At 38.4% G+C, this 16,583-nt stretch overlaps 1 protein-coding gene across 1 annotated transcript in view; it reads left to right on the top strand.

Annotated features, from left to right (window-relative positions):
• Positions 1 to 16,583, top strand: part of ecpas (Ecm29 proteasome adaptor and scaffold) — a 114,173-nt gene that overhangs the window by 31,773 nt on the left and 65,817 nt on the right. Inside the window, exons 6-10 of the mRNA XM_043716135.1 lie at positions 356 to 509; positions 3,821 to 3,960; positions 7,038 to 7,119; positions 13,052 to 13,171; positions 14,867 to 14,952. Of these exons, the coding sequence (XP_043572070.1) occupies positions 356 to 509; positions 3,821 to 3,960; positions 7,038 to 7,119; positions 13,052 to 13,171; positions 14,867 to 14,952 (582 nt within the window). The remainder of the gene's footprint in view (positions 1 to 355; positions 510 to 3,820; positions 3,961 to 7,037; positions 7,120 to 13,051; positions 13,172 to 14,866; positions 14,953 to 16,583) is intronic.

Here is a 16,583-nt window from a genome sequence, read left to right as displayed (position 1 = left end):
TGTGAGCTTGATTGGGCTGTAAGATCTGTATTTTGGGCATTGTATGGTAGGAGGAATTTGAGGGTTTTGTTTTGATACAAGAGGGCACAGTCCAATTTGTTGAGCATTTATCGTAGTGGCTCCACATAAGCTATAGGAAAAAAGCTTTGGGAAAATCCAGTTGTCATTGAAATGTGCTTGTATAAATTTTTTTGTTGAAATCAGTGAACATCTTGTAAAATGGTTAAAGTTGCTTATTGAATTTAAATAGGTCTGTGTGGTTCTTTTGCAATGATGATTGTAGATGGAAATATTGTAACAATGCTACTAGAAATAAGTGGGTTTTGTTGCATTTTATATTTGGTTCCTGTTTTAGGTTTGTGTTGAGTGAGCCTCAAAATCGTCCGAACCAGAGCCCACAACAAGGTGTCAGTAGTGGTGGTATTGCTCAGCCACCACCTGGCATGAGTTCCTATGCAGCCAAGCGTGTTGTTGGTGATAACCCATGGACGCCTGAACAGCTGGAACAGGTAATAGAATTTGTGGTGAAGATCAATTAAATTACAGCATGAAGTATTTTAATTTTTGATCATTTAATAAATCTTGAAATATGTTAGCATTAATAGAATATGCATTACAACCAGTCTTTCAATTTTGCAAATCAATAATTTGAAATTATCATAAGATGTGCTATGGTTGAAAAATTCCTTTTCACATTTTAAATCTGTTTACTCACCAAAAAGAAATAACGTTTCTGTTTGTTATTGTGTTGCTAGTCCTTACTAACAGAGCAGAGGAATTGATTTAAAACATTCTGCATTACTGCAACGTATGCTGCTGAATTGTTGACTGATTTATGAAGTAAATTTGATTTATAAAGGTTATCTCAGATTATAACGGGCTCTTGATCAGATGGGCCAATGGGCTGAGGAGTGGCAGATGGAGTTTAATTTAGATAAATGTGAGATGCTGTATTTTGAGAAAGCAAATCTTAGCAGGATTTAATCACTTAATGGCAAGGTCCGAGGGAGTGTTGCCGCACAAAGAGACCTTGGAGTGCAGGTTCATAGCTCCTTGAAAGTGGAGTTGCAAGTAGATAGGATAGTGAAGAAGGTGTCTGGTATGCTTTCCTTTATTGATCACTATTAAGTACAGGAGTTGGGAGGTCATGTTATGGCTGTACAGGACATTGGTTAGGCCACTGTTGGAATATTGCATGTAATTCTGGTCTCCTTTCTATCGGAAAGATGTTGTGAAACTTGAAAGGGTTCAGAAAAGATTTACAAGGATGTTGCCAGGGTTGGAGGATTTGAACTATAGGTAGAGGTTGAATAGGCTGGGGCTGTTTTCCCTGGAGCTTCGGAGGCTGAGGGGTGACCTTATAGAGGTTTATAAAATCTTGAGGGGCATGGATAGGATGCATAACTTTTCCTTGGGGTGGGGGAGTCCAGAACTAGAGGGCATAGGTTTAGGATGAGATGGGAAAGATATAAAAGAGACCTAAGGGACAACTTTTTCACGCAGAGGGTGGTATGTGTATGGAATGAGCTGCCAGAGGAAGTGGTGGAGGTTAGTACAATTGCAACATTTAAAAGGCATCTGGATGGGTATATGAATAGGAAGCGTTTCGAGGGATATGGGCCGGGTGCTAGCAGGTGGGACTAGATTGGATTGGAATATCTGGTTGGCATGGACGAGTTGGACCGAAGTGACTGTTTCCGTGCTGTACATCTCTATGACTATAAAGTTAGTGGAACTAAAGAAGTCTCCAGAGATTCCTTTCCTTCTCTTCATAACATGCATTTGCAAAACTGGAGCAGTCTGCAAACCAGTCAGTCTGGTTATTTGCCTTCCAGAAAGTTGTACATATGTCTGTAAAGTCTGGCAATGCTAAACAGAACATTGCCCCATTTAAAGATGGGATAACTTGTACTCGGCCTCAAATTAAATATCTGCTGCCTTTACATTTATGACAGGTGCGATACAGCAGTCAGAAAAAAATTGGTTAGTTGTTGGGATTTGATTGTCCATGGTGATCTTAGAATTAGCAGCAACCTGAATGCAAATGTATGATTGCTATTGATTTAAAGGGTCTACAATCTTCTTATAATTAGCGTCCATTAAAAGGCAGGGGATAATTAGACCAAAATGTACACCTGTAGTTCAGTCTGCATATAAAGTTATCTAGAGCTGAAAATGTGTTGCTGGAAAAGCGCAGCAGGTCAGGTAGCATCCAGGGAACAGGAGAATCGACGTTTCGGGCATAAGCCCTTCTTCAGGAATGAAGAAAGTTTGTCCAGCAGGCTAAGATAAAAGGTAGGGAGGAGGGACTTGGGGGAGGGGCGTCGGAAATGTGATAGGTGGAAAGAGGTCAAGGTGAGGGTGATAGGTCAGACTGGGGTGGGGGCGGAGAGGTCGGGAAGAAGATTGCAGGTTAGGAAGGCGGTGCTGAATTCGATGGATTAGACTGAGACAAGGTGGGGGGAGGGGAAATGAGGAAACTGGTGAAATCCGAGTTCATCCCTTGTGGTTGGAGGGTTCCTAGGTGGAAGATGAGGCGCTCTTCCTCCAACCGTCGTTTTGTTGTGGTCTGGCGATGGAGGAGTCCAAAGACCTGCATATCCTTGGTGGAGTGGGAGGGGGAATTGAAATGTTGAGCCACAGGGTGGTTGGGTTGGTTGGTCCGAGTGTCCCTCCTATAAAGTTATCTAGTCTGTCATTTGTTTCCATTATAAATTCCTGAGTCTGCATTCGATGTGGGAGATGCTTAGGCATCTTCCCCAACAGAAGCTGGAATGTTATACAATGCTGATCGTTTTCATGCATTTTTAAAAGTTTATTATTGAGAGTGGTTCATTGCTGATGCCAATATTTATTACCAATTGCAAAGTGGTGGTGAGTCACCTTAAAAATCCACTGAGTGGTTTGATAAGGCCATTTCAGTTATCCATGTTGTTGTGGTGTCACACAAAAGCGAGATAGTATAAGGACAGCAGATTTTCTTCCCTAAAAGTACATTTGTGAATCAGTTAGGTTTTAAAGATAATTCATTGGTTACGCAATCTCTATTACTGATGCTAATCTTTATTCTAGATTTTATTTTTACTTAATTCAGTTTAATTCCGCAGAGAAGAGAGCTGGTTCAAGTGCACAAAATTAGAGTGTACGGGAAGATTGGGAGTGGGAGGAACAGTGTCTAAATATATAATATATTTAAATTATAATGTACCAATAACTAAATTAAAAATAATTAAATCTACCTGCAAGAAAAGATAAACTCTAAAAAGGTTAAGATATAGTTGCAAGGGTTGTGCCAAGTAATGGAACAACAACTATGTGTGTTATTTCAGTTATAGAAGTGGAACAGGAGTTCCTAACCTGGTAGGGATGAGAGAACGAAGGAGAATTAACGGAAAATATGGTGAAAGCATGAGAAGAAAGAGTTCAGTGGTACAGAGAGGACGTTGGGGCAGACATCAGACTTTTAGTAATATAGGTATACGGTTTTAAAACATTAAAATGAATAGCTTTTACTTTAGAGTGTTTAGTTAGCATAAGAGCTCTGGTTCAATCCCTGTATTAACTGAAGTCACCATGAGTGCCCTGTATTCTGAATCACGCTCTTCACCCGAGGTGTGGTGACCCACAGTTTAAACTCACCATCTCTCTCTAATGAGAGAACAGCCTGTGGTCCTCTGGGATTATGATGATTTTCACTTTCTGAGATTGAGCAATTAAATATTGACAATCTTATTAAACATGATAACCTTGTCATTTTTTGAAATGATTTGAGGATTGGAAGGAAAACAGCTTATTAATCCTAATTAATATCTGAACATAGTGCAAATTGGGAATTGTGAAGTTCATTCAAGCGGAACATATACCAGAAAATGAAGCAATTGTTCACCTTGTGGTAGCATCAAGTGATACTCGGCACAGCGTAGCAACCGCTGCAGATATGGAGGTGAAAAGCATGCAAAGGTAAGAAATAGCACTTAGACCTTTCAAAGTCTTTTAGACTTGATACCTAATATCAACTCTTTTGAGTACCTGTATGTTTATCTAGCTTCTTTTGATAGACATTAAGTTGATGTCTGAAAGTCGTCTACTTTTTTTTGTAATGGGCTGCAAGCGTACAACTAGTTTTTTTCTTCATCTTCTGTCTGGACAAGTTGTCCACAATCACTGCTTCATGGGCATGTTCAGCTTGTAATCAATACCATTCTAAAGTTGGCTAAAAGCAAAGATGTTGCAGCTTGTGTGCACGATCCCAATTTTGGTTTATCTCTGAGAAGCCAGTCTGCACTCTAGAGCTGGATCTAAACAAAATAACTTACATTTATGAAGAACCTTTTATGTTGTAACGCTTCCTGAGGAACATCATTCGGAGTGTTATCAAACAAAATTTGACACTTGGAGATTTCATGGCAGGTTACCAAAAGCTTGATCAAAGAGGGAAGTTTTTCAAAAGCCTCTTAAAGGAGGAGAGACAGGACTGGTTTACAGAGGGAGTTCCAGAGATCAAGGCCTAGTAAATTGGCCTCCATTGGTAGAGTGATGGAAATCAGAGGTGCAGTAAATCAGAACTGAATGAGCACCACAAAAGTTAAGTTTAGTAATCCAGTGGGTGGAGAATGGTGGTTCAGTTTATTGTACATGATGCAGTGTGTCAGATACAGACTGGTCAACTTTTTTAGCTATGTCCTTATTCTTTGCATCAGTAATGTAGAACAACATAAACAATAGATCAAAAGCTGGCAATGGCAGTTTTTGCAACTGCTGTGTTGTCTTAACGTAATTTGATTTTGTACGATAAACTTTAATTGCATAGTACCTTGTTTATAAACTGAATAATTCAAAAATGCAAAACATTCTTGAATCATTTCAAAGCATACTGCCCTCTTCACAATAGTTATTACATTCGTTGAGTACAGAAATAAGATAGATCAAGTGACCACAAGCCTGGAGAGATGATGCAGAAGAAAGGACTTTAGATTTCTGAGGCATTAGGACAAGTTCTGAGACAGTTGTAACTGTACATTGTAGAAAGTTTGCACCTCCAGTGAGTTGGGGCCAATTTCCTTGCTGGAAGATTTGGTAGTGCTGCACAGGGAGTGTGTAAACTAGCTTGGCAAAGTGTTGGAAACTCAGAGAGAATTCAGAGAGTAAAACAAATTGCTGATGATAGGAAGGAAAATAACAAGTGAAATCAGAAAGCGATAGAAATAAATATGATCAAAATACTGAAAAATGTGAAGGCATAACAAAACTCATTCTATCTGAATCCACTCAACGTTTACAACAAATTAGTTAATGTTCCATAATTAAACGATTATGGTTGAATGACAGAGACATGGCTGCAAACTGGCCAAAGTTGGAAACTGAACGGTCACAGGTATTTGGCATTCAAAATGGGCAGGATAAAAAAGGTGAGTTAGTACTGTTAGTAAAGGATTAGATCAGTATGGAAATGATAGAGGATCTTGGATTAGAAGATCAAGAAGTGGAATCTGTTTCGGTGGAGTTAAGAAACCTTAAGGGACAGCTAAATAAAAAGAACTACGAAATGTGGTAAATCAGAACAAAAACAGAAATTGCTGGAAAAGCTCAGCATGTCTGGTAGCATATGTGGAGAAATCAAGAGTTAACATTTTGCATCGAGTGGAGGAAGGGTAACTCAATCCAAAACGTTAATTCTGATTTCTCTCCACAAATACTGCCAGATCTGATGAGCTTTTCCAGCAATTTCTGTTTTTGTAAGGGACAGCTAACATTGATGGGAGTTATTGACAGATCACCAAATGGTAGTGGCAAAGTAGAGAATGGTATAAATGAAGAAATTGCAAATACATGTAAAAGGTGTAATGCAATAATTACAGTTGGCACCAATCCACATACAGACTTGGTAAATCTAATCAGCATTAATGCTGTGGAGGGTGAATTCCTGGAATAGATATGCGACTGTTTTCTGGAACAGTACATTGAGGTATCGTCTAGAGAACAGGTTATGTTAGATCTAGTATTATGCAATGAGAAAAGGCTAATTAATAGCTTTGGTGTAAAGGAATCTTTCCTGTCGAGTCATCATAATATGATAGGCCATTCCATTAAATGTGAAAGTGATGTAATCCTAAACTAGGGTCTTAAATCTAAGCAACAGAACTTTAAAGAAGTGAGAGACAAGTTGGTTATAATAGATTGAGAAGTTTCAATGGGAGGCTGTGGTTAATATTTTTAAAAATAATCTATGATTCAGAACAAATGCAACCTTCTCTGAGGCACAGAAATATAAGTGGAAACCTCATCTAACTGTGGCCAATGATAAATGTTAAAAATTTATTACATCAAAGACGGACACTTCTAAAGTTGCCAAACAAGTTTGGAAGCATTTTAGAATAACAAAGGTAGACCAAGAAGTTGAAAAAAGAGAAATTAAATATTAAAGTAAACTAGTGAAAAACATAAAAAAACAAACTGTAAAAACTTCAATGGTTGTAAAAAGGAAAGGTTAGCATAAACAAGTATGCTAAGACAGAGATTGATAGATTTCTAAGTATTAAAAGCATTGGGAATATGGGAATAGTGTATGGAAAGGGAATTGAGGTAGAAGACGAGCCGTGATCCTGTTGAATGATGGAGTAGGGTCAAGGGATTGTATGGTCAAGAGTGTGGTGCTGGAAAGGCACAGCTGGTCAGGCTGTATCCTAGGAGCAGGAGAATCAACGTTTTGGGCAATAAGCCCTTCATTGTCGATTCTCCTGCTCCTCGAATGCTGCCTGACCGGCTGTGCTTTTCCAGCACCACACACTGTACTCTGATCTCCAGCATTTGCAGTCCCCACTTTCTTCTCCTTCAAGGGATTTTATAGGCTACTTCTGGTTTTGTTTCCTAATTTCCTAATTTGCATGGGTATAGCCAGTGATAATTTTATTCTAATTCTTTTAACAAGCTGCACTGAAAGCTAGTTGAATCTCCCAAGATTTTTTTTAATGCAAAGTGGTAGAAATGACACAAATAGTTGTAAAAATGTGAAACTTAATTTTGTAATGTTTTCACAGTATAATTGACTGGAACAATCCTATTATTGTCAATAAACTCTACAAGATTTATCTGGGGGACATACCACTGAAAACAAAAGAGGTATGTTTGTTTAGTGTGCTGCTTTATTTTTCCTAAATACTGTACCATGCATCCTGTAAAGTTGAAAACTCTGGAACTGAGTATTCAATATTTTTATAAAAATTGTATTAAATGCACCAAAGCCCATTTAGTTGGCAACCATAAAAGAAAGCAGCACTTTCATAAAAGAACACTACAACATTGATTTCTTACGATTTGTTAGACAGTGTCTGAATGAATTCACTAATCTTGGTGATGAGTGTAAGATTGTTCTGTTCCACCTCATCAGTCTAGCCCAAAGGAGTGATGAAATGAGAAATAAGCTGCACAAATAAATACAGTTTAAAAAATGAACAGCGCTATTGCTTTCCCCATGGCAGTGCCCGTCCAATCATAGACCAGTAAAACATAAAAGCAGGTCCTTTGGCACATCATCAGTGCTGACCACGATGGCATCCAAAGCTAATTCTATCTGTCTGCACATGGTTCATATCCCTGTATTTCTTGCCTGTTCATGTGTCTGTCTAAACTCCTCTTAAACTTTACTAACATTTCTACTTCTATCATCTCCCCTGGTAGCATGTTCCCGGCACCTACCACCCCATATTTTTAAAAAAATTTCTTGTCCATCTCCGTTAAGTTTTCCACTCTCTCCTTAAACTTATGCTCTAAGTAATTGACATTTCTAACAAAAACAGAAGTTGCTGGAAAAGCTCAGCAGGTCTGGCAGCAGCTGTGCAGAGAAATCAGAGTTTACATTTTTGGTCCAGTGACCCTTTCTCAGAGCAGTTCTGAAACTGGGAAAAAGACTCCCAATTATTCACCCTATGCACACCTCTTATAATTTTATATCCTACTCCGAGACTATCCCTCAGCCTCTGATGCTCTAGCAAAACAATCCAGGCTTGTCAAACTCTCCTTACAACTAATACCTCCCGTCCAGGCAAATCCTGGTTAACCTATATCGCTTCCTCTTCAGAGCCTCCACATCCTTCCTACGGTGTGGTGACCAGAACTGCAAACACTACTCCAAAGGTGGTCGAACCAAAATCCTATGCAGCCACATTTGACTTGCTAGCTTTATACTTAGTGCTCCAACCAATGAAGGCAAGCATGCCACAGGCCACCCTCACTACCTTATTCGCTTGTGTTACCACTTTCAGGGAGCTATGAACTTGACCCCAAGATCCCTCTGTATATCAGTGCTCCTATGAGTCTTGCCATTAACTGTATACTTTCCTCTTTGATTTTATCATCTGAAATCATCATGACACTATACAGAACTGGTTAGGGTGGTGGTGGAGCGTTGCTTTTCAGACTGGAGGCTTGTGACCAGTTGTGTATCACAAGGATCGGTTCTGGGTCCACTGCATTTTGTCATTTATATGAACTCAGATGTGTAAATAGGAGGTATAGTTAGTAAGTTTACAGATGATACCAAAATTGAAGGTGTAGTGGACAGTGACGAAGGTCACCTCAGAATGCAGCGGGATCTCAGTCAGATGGCCCAATAGGCCAAGGAGTGGCAGATGGAATTTAATTTAGATAAATGTGATGTGCTGCATTTTGGAAAGGCAATTCAGGCAGGGCTTATATACTTAATGGTAAGGTCCCGGGGAGTGTTGCTGAACAAAGGGACCTTGGAGTGCAGGTATATAGTTCATTGAAAATGGAGGCACAGATGGTTAGGACATTGAAGAACGTATTTGCTATGCTTTCCTTTATTGGTCAGAATATTGAGTTAGGAGTTGGGAGGTCATGTTGCAGCTATACAGGATATTAGTTAGGCTACTTTTGGAATATTGTTTGCAATTCTGGTCTCCCTCCTATAGGGAGAGTGTTGTAAAACTTGAAAGAGTTCAGAAAAGATTTACATGGATGTTACCAAGGTTGGAGGGTTTGAGCTAAAGGTATAGACTCAATAGGCTGGGGCTGTTTTCTCTGGAGCATTGGAGGCGGAGGGGTGACCTTTATACACGTTTATAAAATCATTAGGGGCATCGATAAGGTAAATAGAGTGGGAGAAGTCTAGACTCAGAGGGCATAGGTTTAAGGTGAAAAGGGAAAGTTTTAAAAGGGACCTAAGGGGCAACATTTTCACAAAAGGGGTTGTGCATGCATGGAATGAACTGTCAGAGGAAGTGGTGGAGGCTGATACAATTACAACATTTAAAAGGCATCTGGATGGGTTAATGAATAGGAAGGGTTTCAAGGAATATGGGTCAAATGCTGGCAGATGGGACTAGATTATTTTAGGATATCTGGTAGGCATGGACTTGTTGGACCAAAGGATGTATTCCTGTTTTGTACATTTCTATGACTCTATGACATAACTTAGAACTCTATCTGCTATTTCTTTGTCCAACTTTCCAATTGATGTATATCCTGCTGCATCCTTTGAAAACCTTCCTCACTTTCCACAACTCCATCAATTATTGTGTCAGCAAACTGACTAATCAGACTACCTGCATTTTCATTCAAATCATTTAAATAAAGTACAAACAAAAGAGCTCCCAGCACTTATCTTTGCAGAACACCACTGGTTACAGAGCTCCAGTCAGAAAAATATCCTTCCAATACTACCCTCTGTGACCAAAGACAATTTTATATCAATTTTCCAACTTAAAATGGACCCCATGTAACTTAATCTTCTGGGCCAACCTACCATGAAGGACTTTGTCAAATGCTTTAGTAAAGTCCTCGTAGGCAACATCTGCTGCCCTACCTTCATCAATCATTATCTTCACGTCCTCAAAAAACTCATGTTTGTGAGACAAGACCTCCCCTGCATAAAGCAATGCTGACTCTCCCTAATAAGTCCATTCTTTTCCAATTCAAGTAAATCCTGTCCCTAATAATTTCCCTACCACTGATGTAAGACTCACTTGCCTAGAATCTCCCGGATTATCCCTGTTTCCTTTCGTAAAGGAGAGAGCAACATTTTCTATTTTCTGATCTTCTTGAACCTCACCTGTGGTTAAAGAGAATACCAAGATCTCTGAAAAAGCCTCAGCAATCTCCACTATGACCTCTTTCAATATCCTGAGATGGATCCCATCAGGCCTAGGGGGCTTATCACCTTAATATTTTTCAAGACACCCAGCACCACCTCCTCCCTAATCTTACCGTCATCAGTGTCCTTCTCGGTGAATATGGATGAGAAGTACTCATTAAGGACCATGTTCACTTCCTCTGGCTCCACACATAAATGCCATCCTTTGTCCCTGAGTGGACCTATTATTTCCCGAGTTATCCTCTTGCTCCTAATAGAATTGTAAAATGCCTTGGGATTCCCCTTAATCCTACTTATCAAGGACAATTTCATGGACCTTTCTAATCCTCCTAATTTGGTGTTTAAGTTCTTTTCTACATCCTTTATATTTCTCAAGGGTTTTGTTTTGATTTCAGTTTCCTAAACCTTACATTTGATTTCTTTTTTATTTTGACTAACCTTTCAATACTTTATCATCCTAGATTCCTAAATCTCGCTATCCTTATCTTTCATCCTCAAAGGAACAAGTTGGTCGTAAACTCTGGTTAACAAAGACAAACTGCCAACTTAGCATCTTTTCTCTTGCATTTTAAACTGTAATGATTGTTTGAAATTTGGCATTTTTGCGCTTGTGCTTGTAAGATGAAAAGCTTCAGCACCATGTCTCTCTCTTTAATCAGTAACTGTCTGTATAACTACACTGGCTTGCTTTGAACAGCTTCAGTTCGCAACGTATTTTGCTAGCCATAGATGTCTATTTAGCACTGTCAGTGGTTAGTGTTCTTTCTTCCCTCCTCCTGTTTTCTCTCTTGAAAGTTCTGACCAGCGCTGGTAGGGAGCTATAGGTTAACAATCAATCTCCAGCTACTTGCTGTCTGCTGTCATTCTAGTGAATTGTCACACAAATGAAATCATCTAATTCACCTACACAAGTTGTGAAGTTAAAAACTGGAGGTTTGCTTTTGTTGGTTTAATATTTCTGGACAGAAATGATAGTCACTCCGAGGAATGTTTTGTAAATTGTTGTTTGTAAATGCTCTCCTTTTCAAAATGTACCATGATTAGTGCAAAGTTGGAATGATAGAGGAGCTGTCCAAAGTATCCAAATATCGTTGTTTAATATTTGAGAGTCCTGGTGATTGTAGATTATTTCTCTCAACCAAATTTTAGAATGTTCTCAAACTAAATGAGTGCAATGGTATTGGATATGTGCATCTTAGAGGATAATTGCACAACGTCAGGATATATGGATCCTATTTGGAACGTCCCACATTAGCTGATTTCAAGTTGAATGGTACAGGATTTCTACAGTTATTCTCGGGAAGGGAGAAATGATATCAATTCCTGATCTTAATCACTGCCAAGTAACCATGTTCAAAACTTATGGTTGTCTGTGTATTTCAAGCTGGGAATGCATACTCTGTTTGGAAATCACTAGAGGACAACTGTGCTGATAGAATTATATAGCAACATCAGTTAGTAACTGCAGCAGAGGAAAGGAATTTTTTAAAGAGTTGCTTCCTTCTGTCACCAGAACTTTCAATTAATAATTTGGCTCAGACCTTCAGTGCTATTACGTAAAGGTCCAACATTTGGTTAGAAATCTCCTGTTTTCAGGCCCGGGTATTAATCTATTTCAGGAGCTGCTTTACACACTGCACGTGTTTTAGAGCTATCTATTTAAAGCAAATTGTAGAAATGAAGGAGATCTGTTATGAATTGTGCCCAAAAACAAGTGAAGCAGTTGGGTGCGGTGGTAGTGGTTCTTAGTTAAAGCTTACAGGGAGTTCCAGTATGTTTTACTGAGGAGCAGATGCAAAATATTCACATCTGTAAAATATGACCAGAGCTGCTTTTCTGGTGGTTGTTAAACTATTCGTTTCCAAATCCCAATGAGATGTTTGGAATGTCAGACTTTATAAGCAGTTATGCTTTAAACAATCTGTTTAATTCCAAGCTAAAATGAGATTGGGTGTCTGGGAGACAGCTAATTAAAATTTCAACCTGGGAACAAGGCCATGTAATCCACATTGCCATGACAATGAGCTTTGGGAGGGGAAGGGTCCATAGCAAAGCAATTGTGTAATCAGGTACAGGTTTTGCTAAAATATCACAGAAATTCACAAAATATGTCTAAAAGAATCCAAGAGACTGAGAAGAGAGATGGACGCAATATGGTTCATGTCTCAACAAAGCTCCTTCAGAAAAACCTTCCAAACCCTTGACCTCTACCACCAAGAGGGCGAGAAGCATCAAATGCATGGAATTATCACCACCTGCAAGTTTACCTCCAAGTCACACACCATCCTGAACTCCTGTGTAATTCCATTACTGTGCCCCGATCAAAATCCTGGAATTCCCTTCCTGTCAGCACAGTGAGAGTACTTACATACATATACTGCAGTGGTTCAAGCAGGCACTGCCTTCTGAGGGAAATTAGGGACAGCCACATCCTGTGAAAGAATTTTGCTTAAAAAGAAGGGATGGGCTGATAACTGGTACTTGGATTAAAACAACCAAGTTCATGAGTGTTTCAACCGAAGCTGGAAGTTTGAGGATTAGAAGTTACATGATTGGAGAAGACAATACAGTTGGGAAAGGCTTTGGATTGGTTTCTGGAGAATGATGTGTCCTGAAACGGGCAGCAAAATTTGAATGACAGAGGATTTTTCATTGTTTTAAAAGTTAAATGGTTGAATTTTATTCTGTAGTAATAATTGTGTACTGAAATATTGGTTATTCACTGCTGCTTCTAGTTTTTGTTTCAGTAAAAGTCTTGACACTTATTATCTTGTCATGTGATCCTTTCAGTCCATTAACTGCATGTTTGAATTACTTTTTAAATGTTATTAGTCTCTGTGTGGGTGCATAATACTCCTACGTATTTATAAAAGTTGTTGGTGTTTGTTTGATTTTGCAATTTTCATTACTTTATCAGAAATGTGTGTAAATCTTTTGCAGGGAGCAGTGATGAAACCTGAACTAAAACGAGAACCAGTTAGCACCCGGGTTAAACTGAAGATTCTCCCTCACTTGTTACGCTCCCGACAGGCTGCAGAGACATTCCCAGCCAGCATACAGGTGCATACGCATTGCTACTATCCATCTGGGTCACTTTCATCCAATTGTGAATGCTTAAGCTCAAGTTTGAACATGCTTCAGCAGAACTCTAATACCATTGAATCCAAATGTGGAGTTTTTCACATTCACTAATGAATTGACCATGCTAAATTGCCCATAGTGTTCAGGGACGTGTAGGTTAGGTGCATTAGTCAGGGGTAAATGTAGACTAGTAGGGTAATGAAATGGGTCTGGATGGGTTACTCTTTGGAAGGTCGGTATAGATTTGTTGGACCAAAGGGCCTGTTTCCACACACTAGGGATTCTCTAATTATTTATGATTGCCATTTTATCTTTAAATTGATCAAGTGCCATCCTAGAGTTTACATTTTCTCATGCACTACACATTATTACCGATTAAAGGGGTATGTGGAATCAACATTTTTGTTGGAGAGTTCTTCCCTCACTTATTCATACTTCATTCAGATACTATTGTGTGTTTGTTACTATTGAGTGCCACCTAACAACTTTTGAGGGATGTTATACATTGGTCCAGAAATAAGAACAATTCCATCCTCTCTCAGAACATTATGTTTAGATTAGCCTACTCCTCCATCTTCCCATTTCTTATATACTTCTTCGATGGAGTTCTGTATACAGAATCAAATGAATGAATAGATGGTGCAGTTCAGAATTAGAGGCATCCACTTGCAACATGCATATTGAGATTGTACTTGTTAGAATTTTTGCCTGTTTGAAGATTTGATTTTTCTGTTTTAAAGATTAGTGAGGAGAGCTGTTTATAGTACTCCATTAAGTTAAAAATCACACAACACCAGGTTATAGTCCAACAGGTTTAATTGGAAGCACACTAGCTTTCGGAGCGACGCTCCTTCATCAGTGTGTTTCCAATTAAACCTGTTGGACTATAACCTGGTGTTGTGTGATTTTTAACTTTGTACACCCCAGTCCAACACCGGCATCTCCGAATCCATTAAGTTAAATTTCTTTAAATGTTTGAAACCGGCAGTATGACAGTGGTTGAAATTTTATATGGTAATGTGCTTTAATCCTTCCCATTGGGGTTAATTTCCTAAGTTAAAAATTTACATAGTTTCTGTTGACATTTTGTGGTTTCAAAGGAATAAAAAGATATGGTGCCATGTTTAAATGATGTAGAGTGGGAGAAAACTTATGTGGAGCATAAATACAATACAGACCAATTGCGAGTGGCCTGTTTCTGTGCTGTGAATTCTGTTATAAATTTCTTTTACTAGCTTTCTCATATACTTGCGTGGCATTCCTTTGCACATTGATTGATCCTGTGTTATTTGCCTTATCACTGCATGAGATCTTTCAGTGTATGGTATAAATTTATGATCTCTGGTTGTAGATTTTCCAGCAAGTAGAAACACCTTCCCTTCCTCCACTCTTATCAAAATCACTCTATTCATTAAATACAAAGCCAGAGGCCAAGTGTCCCAACCAAAAGTAAGACTCAGAAATCCAGCTTTTGGGTAACTGGATGAATGGTCACAAGGTCTACAATGAGCCTCAAAGCATCACACTATAATACTCGGAAATTATTGACCCATTGCCTATTTTCTTCACTACGTTAATATGCACTGCACCTGTGTTTTTTTTATAGACGTGTTATGTTTATGCGAGGATATAGATCTATTAAAACAGTAATGATTCTTAGTCTTGTTTTCACAGGTGGTGTATGATGGACTGTTTGGCGCCAATACAAATGCAAAATTGAGAGGACTCACCTTACAATTTGTACATCATATTTGCTCAGTGTAAGTTCTATATGTATTTGTTTCTTTTATGGTTCATACCAAAATAAACTCCAAATTGCTCATGATATCCCTTCAAAACATCTTTTCTGTGAAATGCATTTTAGCCAGAAGGATTGTGCCAAGAGCTTCTTGGTTATTGTTTTGCAAATTTTTAAGCAACTTATACATCTATATCAGTGTAATAAGTTAACTAGTGCAAGGATACCAGTTAAGATCCTTAATTTCCTATGTGGTGAATCCCAATGTTTATATCACAATAAATAATATGGTGGAATTTCATATTAAGTTTGCTTGTGATACAGAAAGTCCCCCAAAATACTTGTCAACCAATGGATTTATGAAACTGAAAAATGTTAGTTCTTGTAAAGAGATAATAAAAAATAACCTGATTGAAGGCTGATAAATTCCCTACATCAAATAAACTGTACCCTCGAGTGTCGACCGCAGTGACTGTAGGGATAAGGATGAATTTATGATTATCTTTAAATTTCCTTGGATTATGAATGTTCCTGCAGACTGTAAAGCAACCAGTAGAACCCCTCTATTTAAGAAGGGTGAGAGAATGGAAACTATTGTCTTGTTAGGTCGAAGTCAGTAACAGGAAAGGGTTAGAATCTATTTTTAAGGATGTGATAATTGGGCAGTTAAAATAGAATAGCAAAATTGGGCAGAGTAATTGTGGACTTCTGAAAGGAAAATCGTGTTTGATGATCCTGTAGGAGTTTTTGAGGATGGTACTTCTGGCATAGATAAAAGAGAACCATTGGATGTGATGTATAAAGAATTCTCTGAAGGCTTTTGTTAAGGTCCCACGCAGGAGTCTTTTTAAAAAAAAAAGTGCATGGGATTTGGGGTAATATATTAGTAAGGTTTGAGACTTGATTAACAGACAAAGCAGAGATAGCAGGCTGTTAGCAGAGACTTCAAGCAAATCAGGCAAAGTTAATGAGCAATAGCATGGCAGTTGAAAGAGGATATGAATAAATGTAATGTAAATTTGGTAGAAAAAGCAGGAACTTGAAATATTTCTTAATGGTGAGAAGTTGGAAGTTGTGGTGTCCAGAGGGTCTTGATTGGATTGTTCCTAAGTCACTAAAAACTAGCACTTAAACAAATCACTCATATTCTCAAATGGAGAGCAATAGGGTAGCGAGGAGAAAATGTTCACTGAAATGGAGAAATAAATATCAGAAATTCAGAAATCACTTGGTTTAAGTGCACCAAGCAATGTCTACAACTAGGAAATGAGTCAAACTAGAATGAGAATAATTGAAGCACCCCAACGAGTGATCTAGGAAAGGTGAAATTAGAGAGAAATGTACAGGATGTTATCATTTAAAATATTTGAGTTGCCTTGATTTGAACTGTTTTTTCTTAATTGACTGCTTAATCTGCTGTGATTCTTTTTTATTGTTATTGAGTTTAACTGAAGCATAGTTTTACATACTGAAAGTTTCAGTAACATTGCAAGATGCATCAACAGTGATACAGAGATGTTCTGAATCAACCACCATGCTTAAAATAAATACTGCCCATTGCTTGTGGGAAATCAATTGCTGTACTAATTTTCTGCCATGATAGTTACTAATGCACTCTTAAATAATAATAGCATCATTCTTTTTGTAACTGTT

The sequence above is a fragment of the Chiloscyllium plagiosum genome, chromosome 2, assembly GCF_004010195.1.
Source record: "Chiloscyllium plagiosum isolate BGI_BamShark_2017 chromosome 2, ASM401019v2, whole genome shotgun sequence".
Taxonomy (NCBI): domain Eukaryota; kingdom Metazoa; phylum Chordata; class Chondrichthyes; order Orectolobiformes; family Hemiscylliidae; genus Chiloscyllium; species Chiloscyllium plagiosum.
The sequence above is the reverse complement of the archived record's forward strand: the minus strand, read 5'-3'. Positions and strand labels throughout refer to the sequence as shown.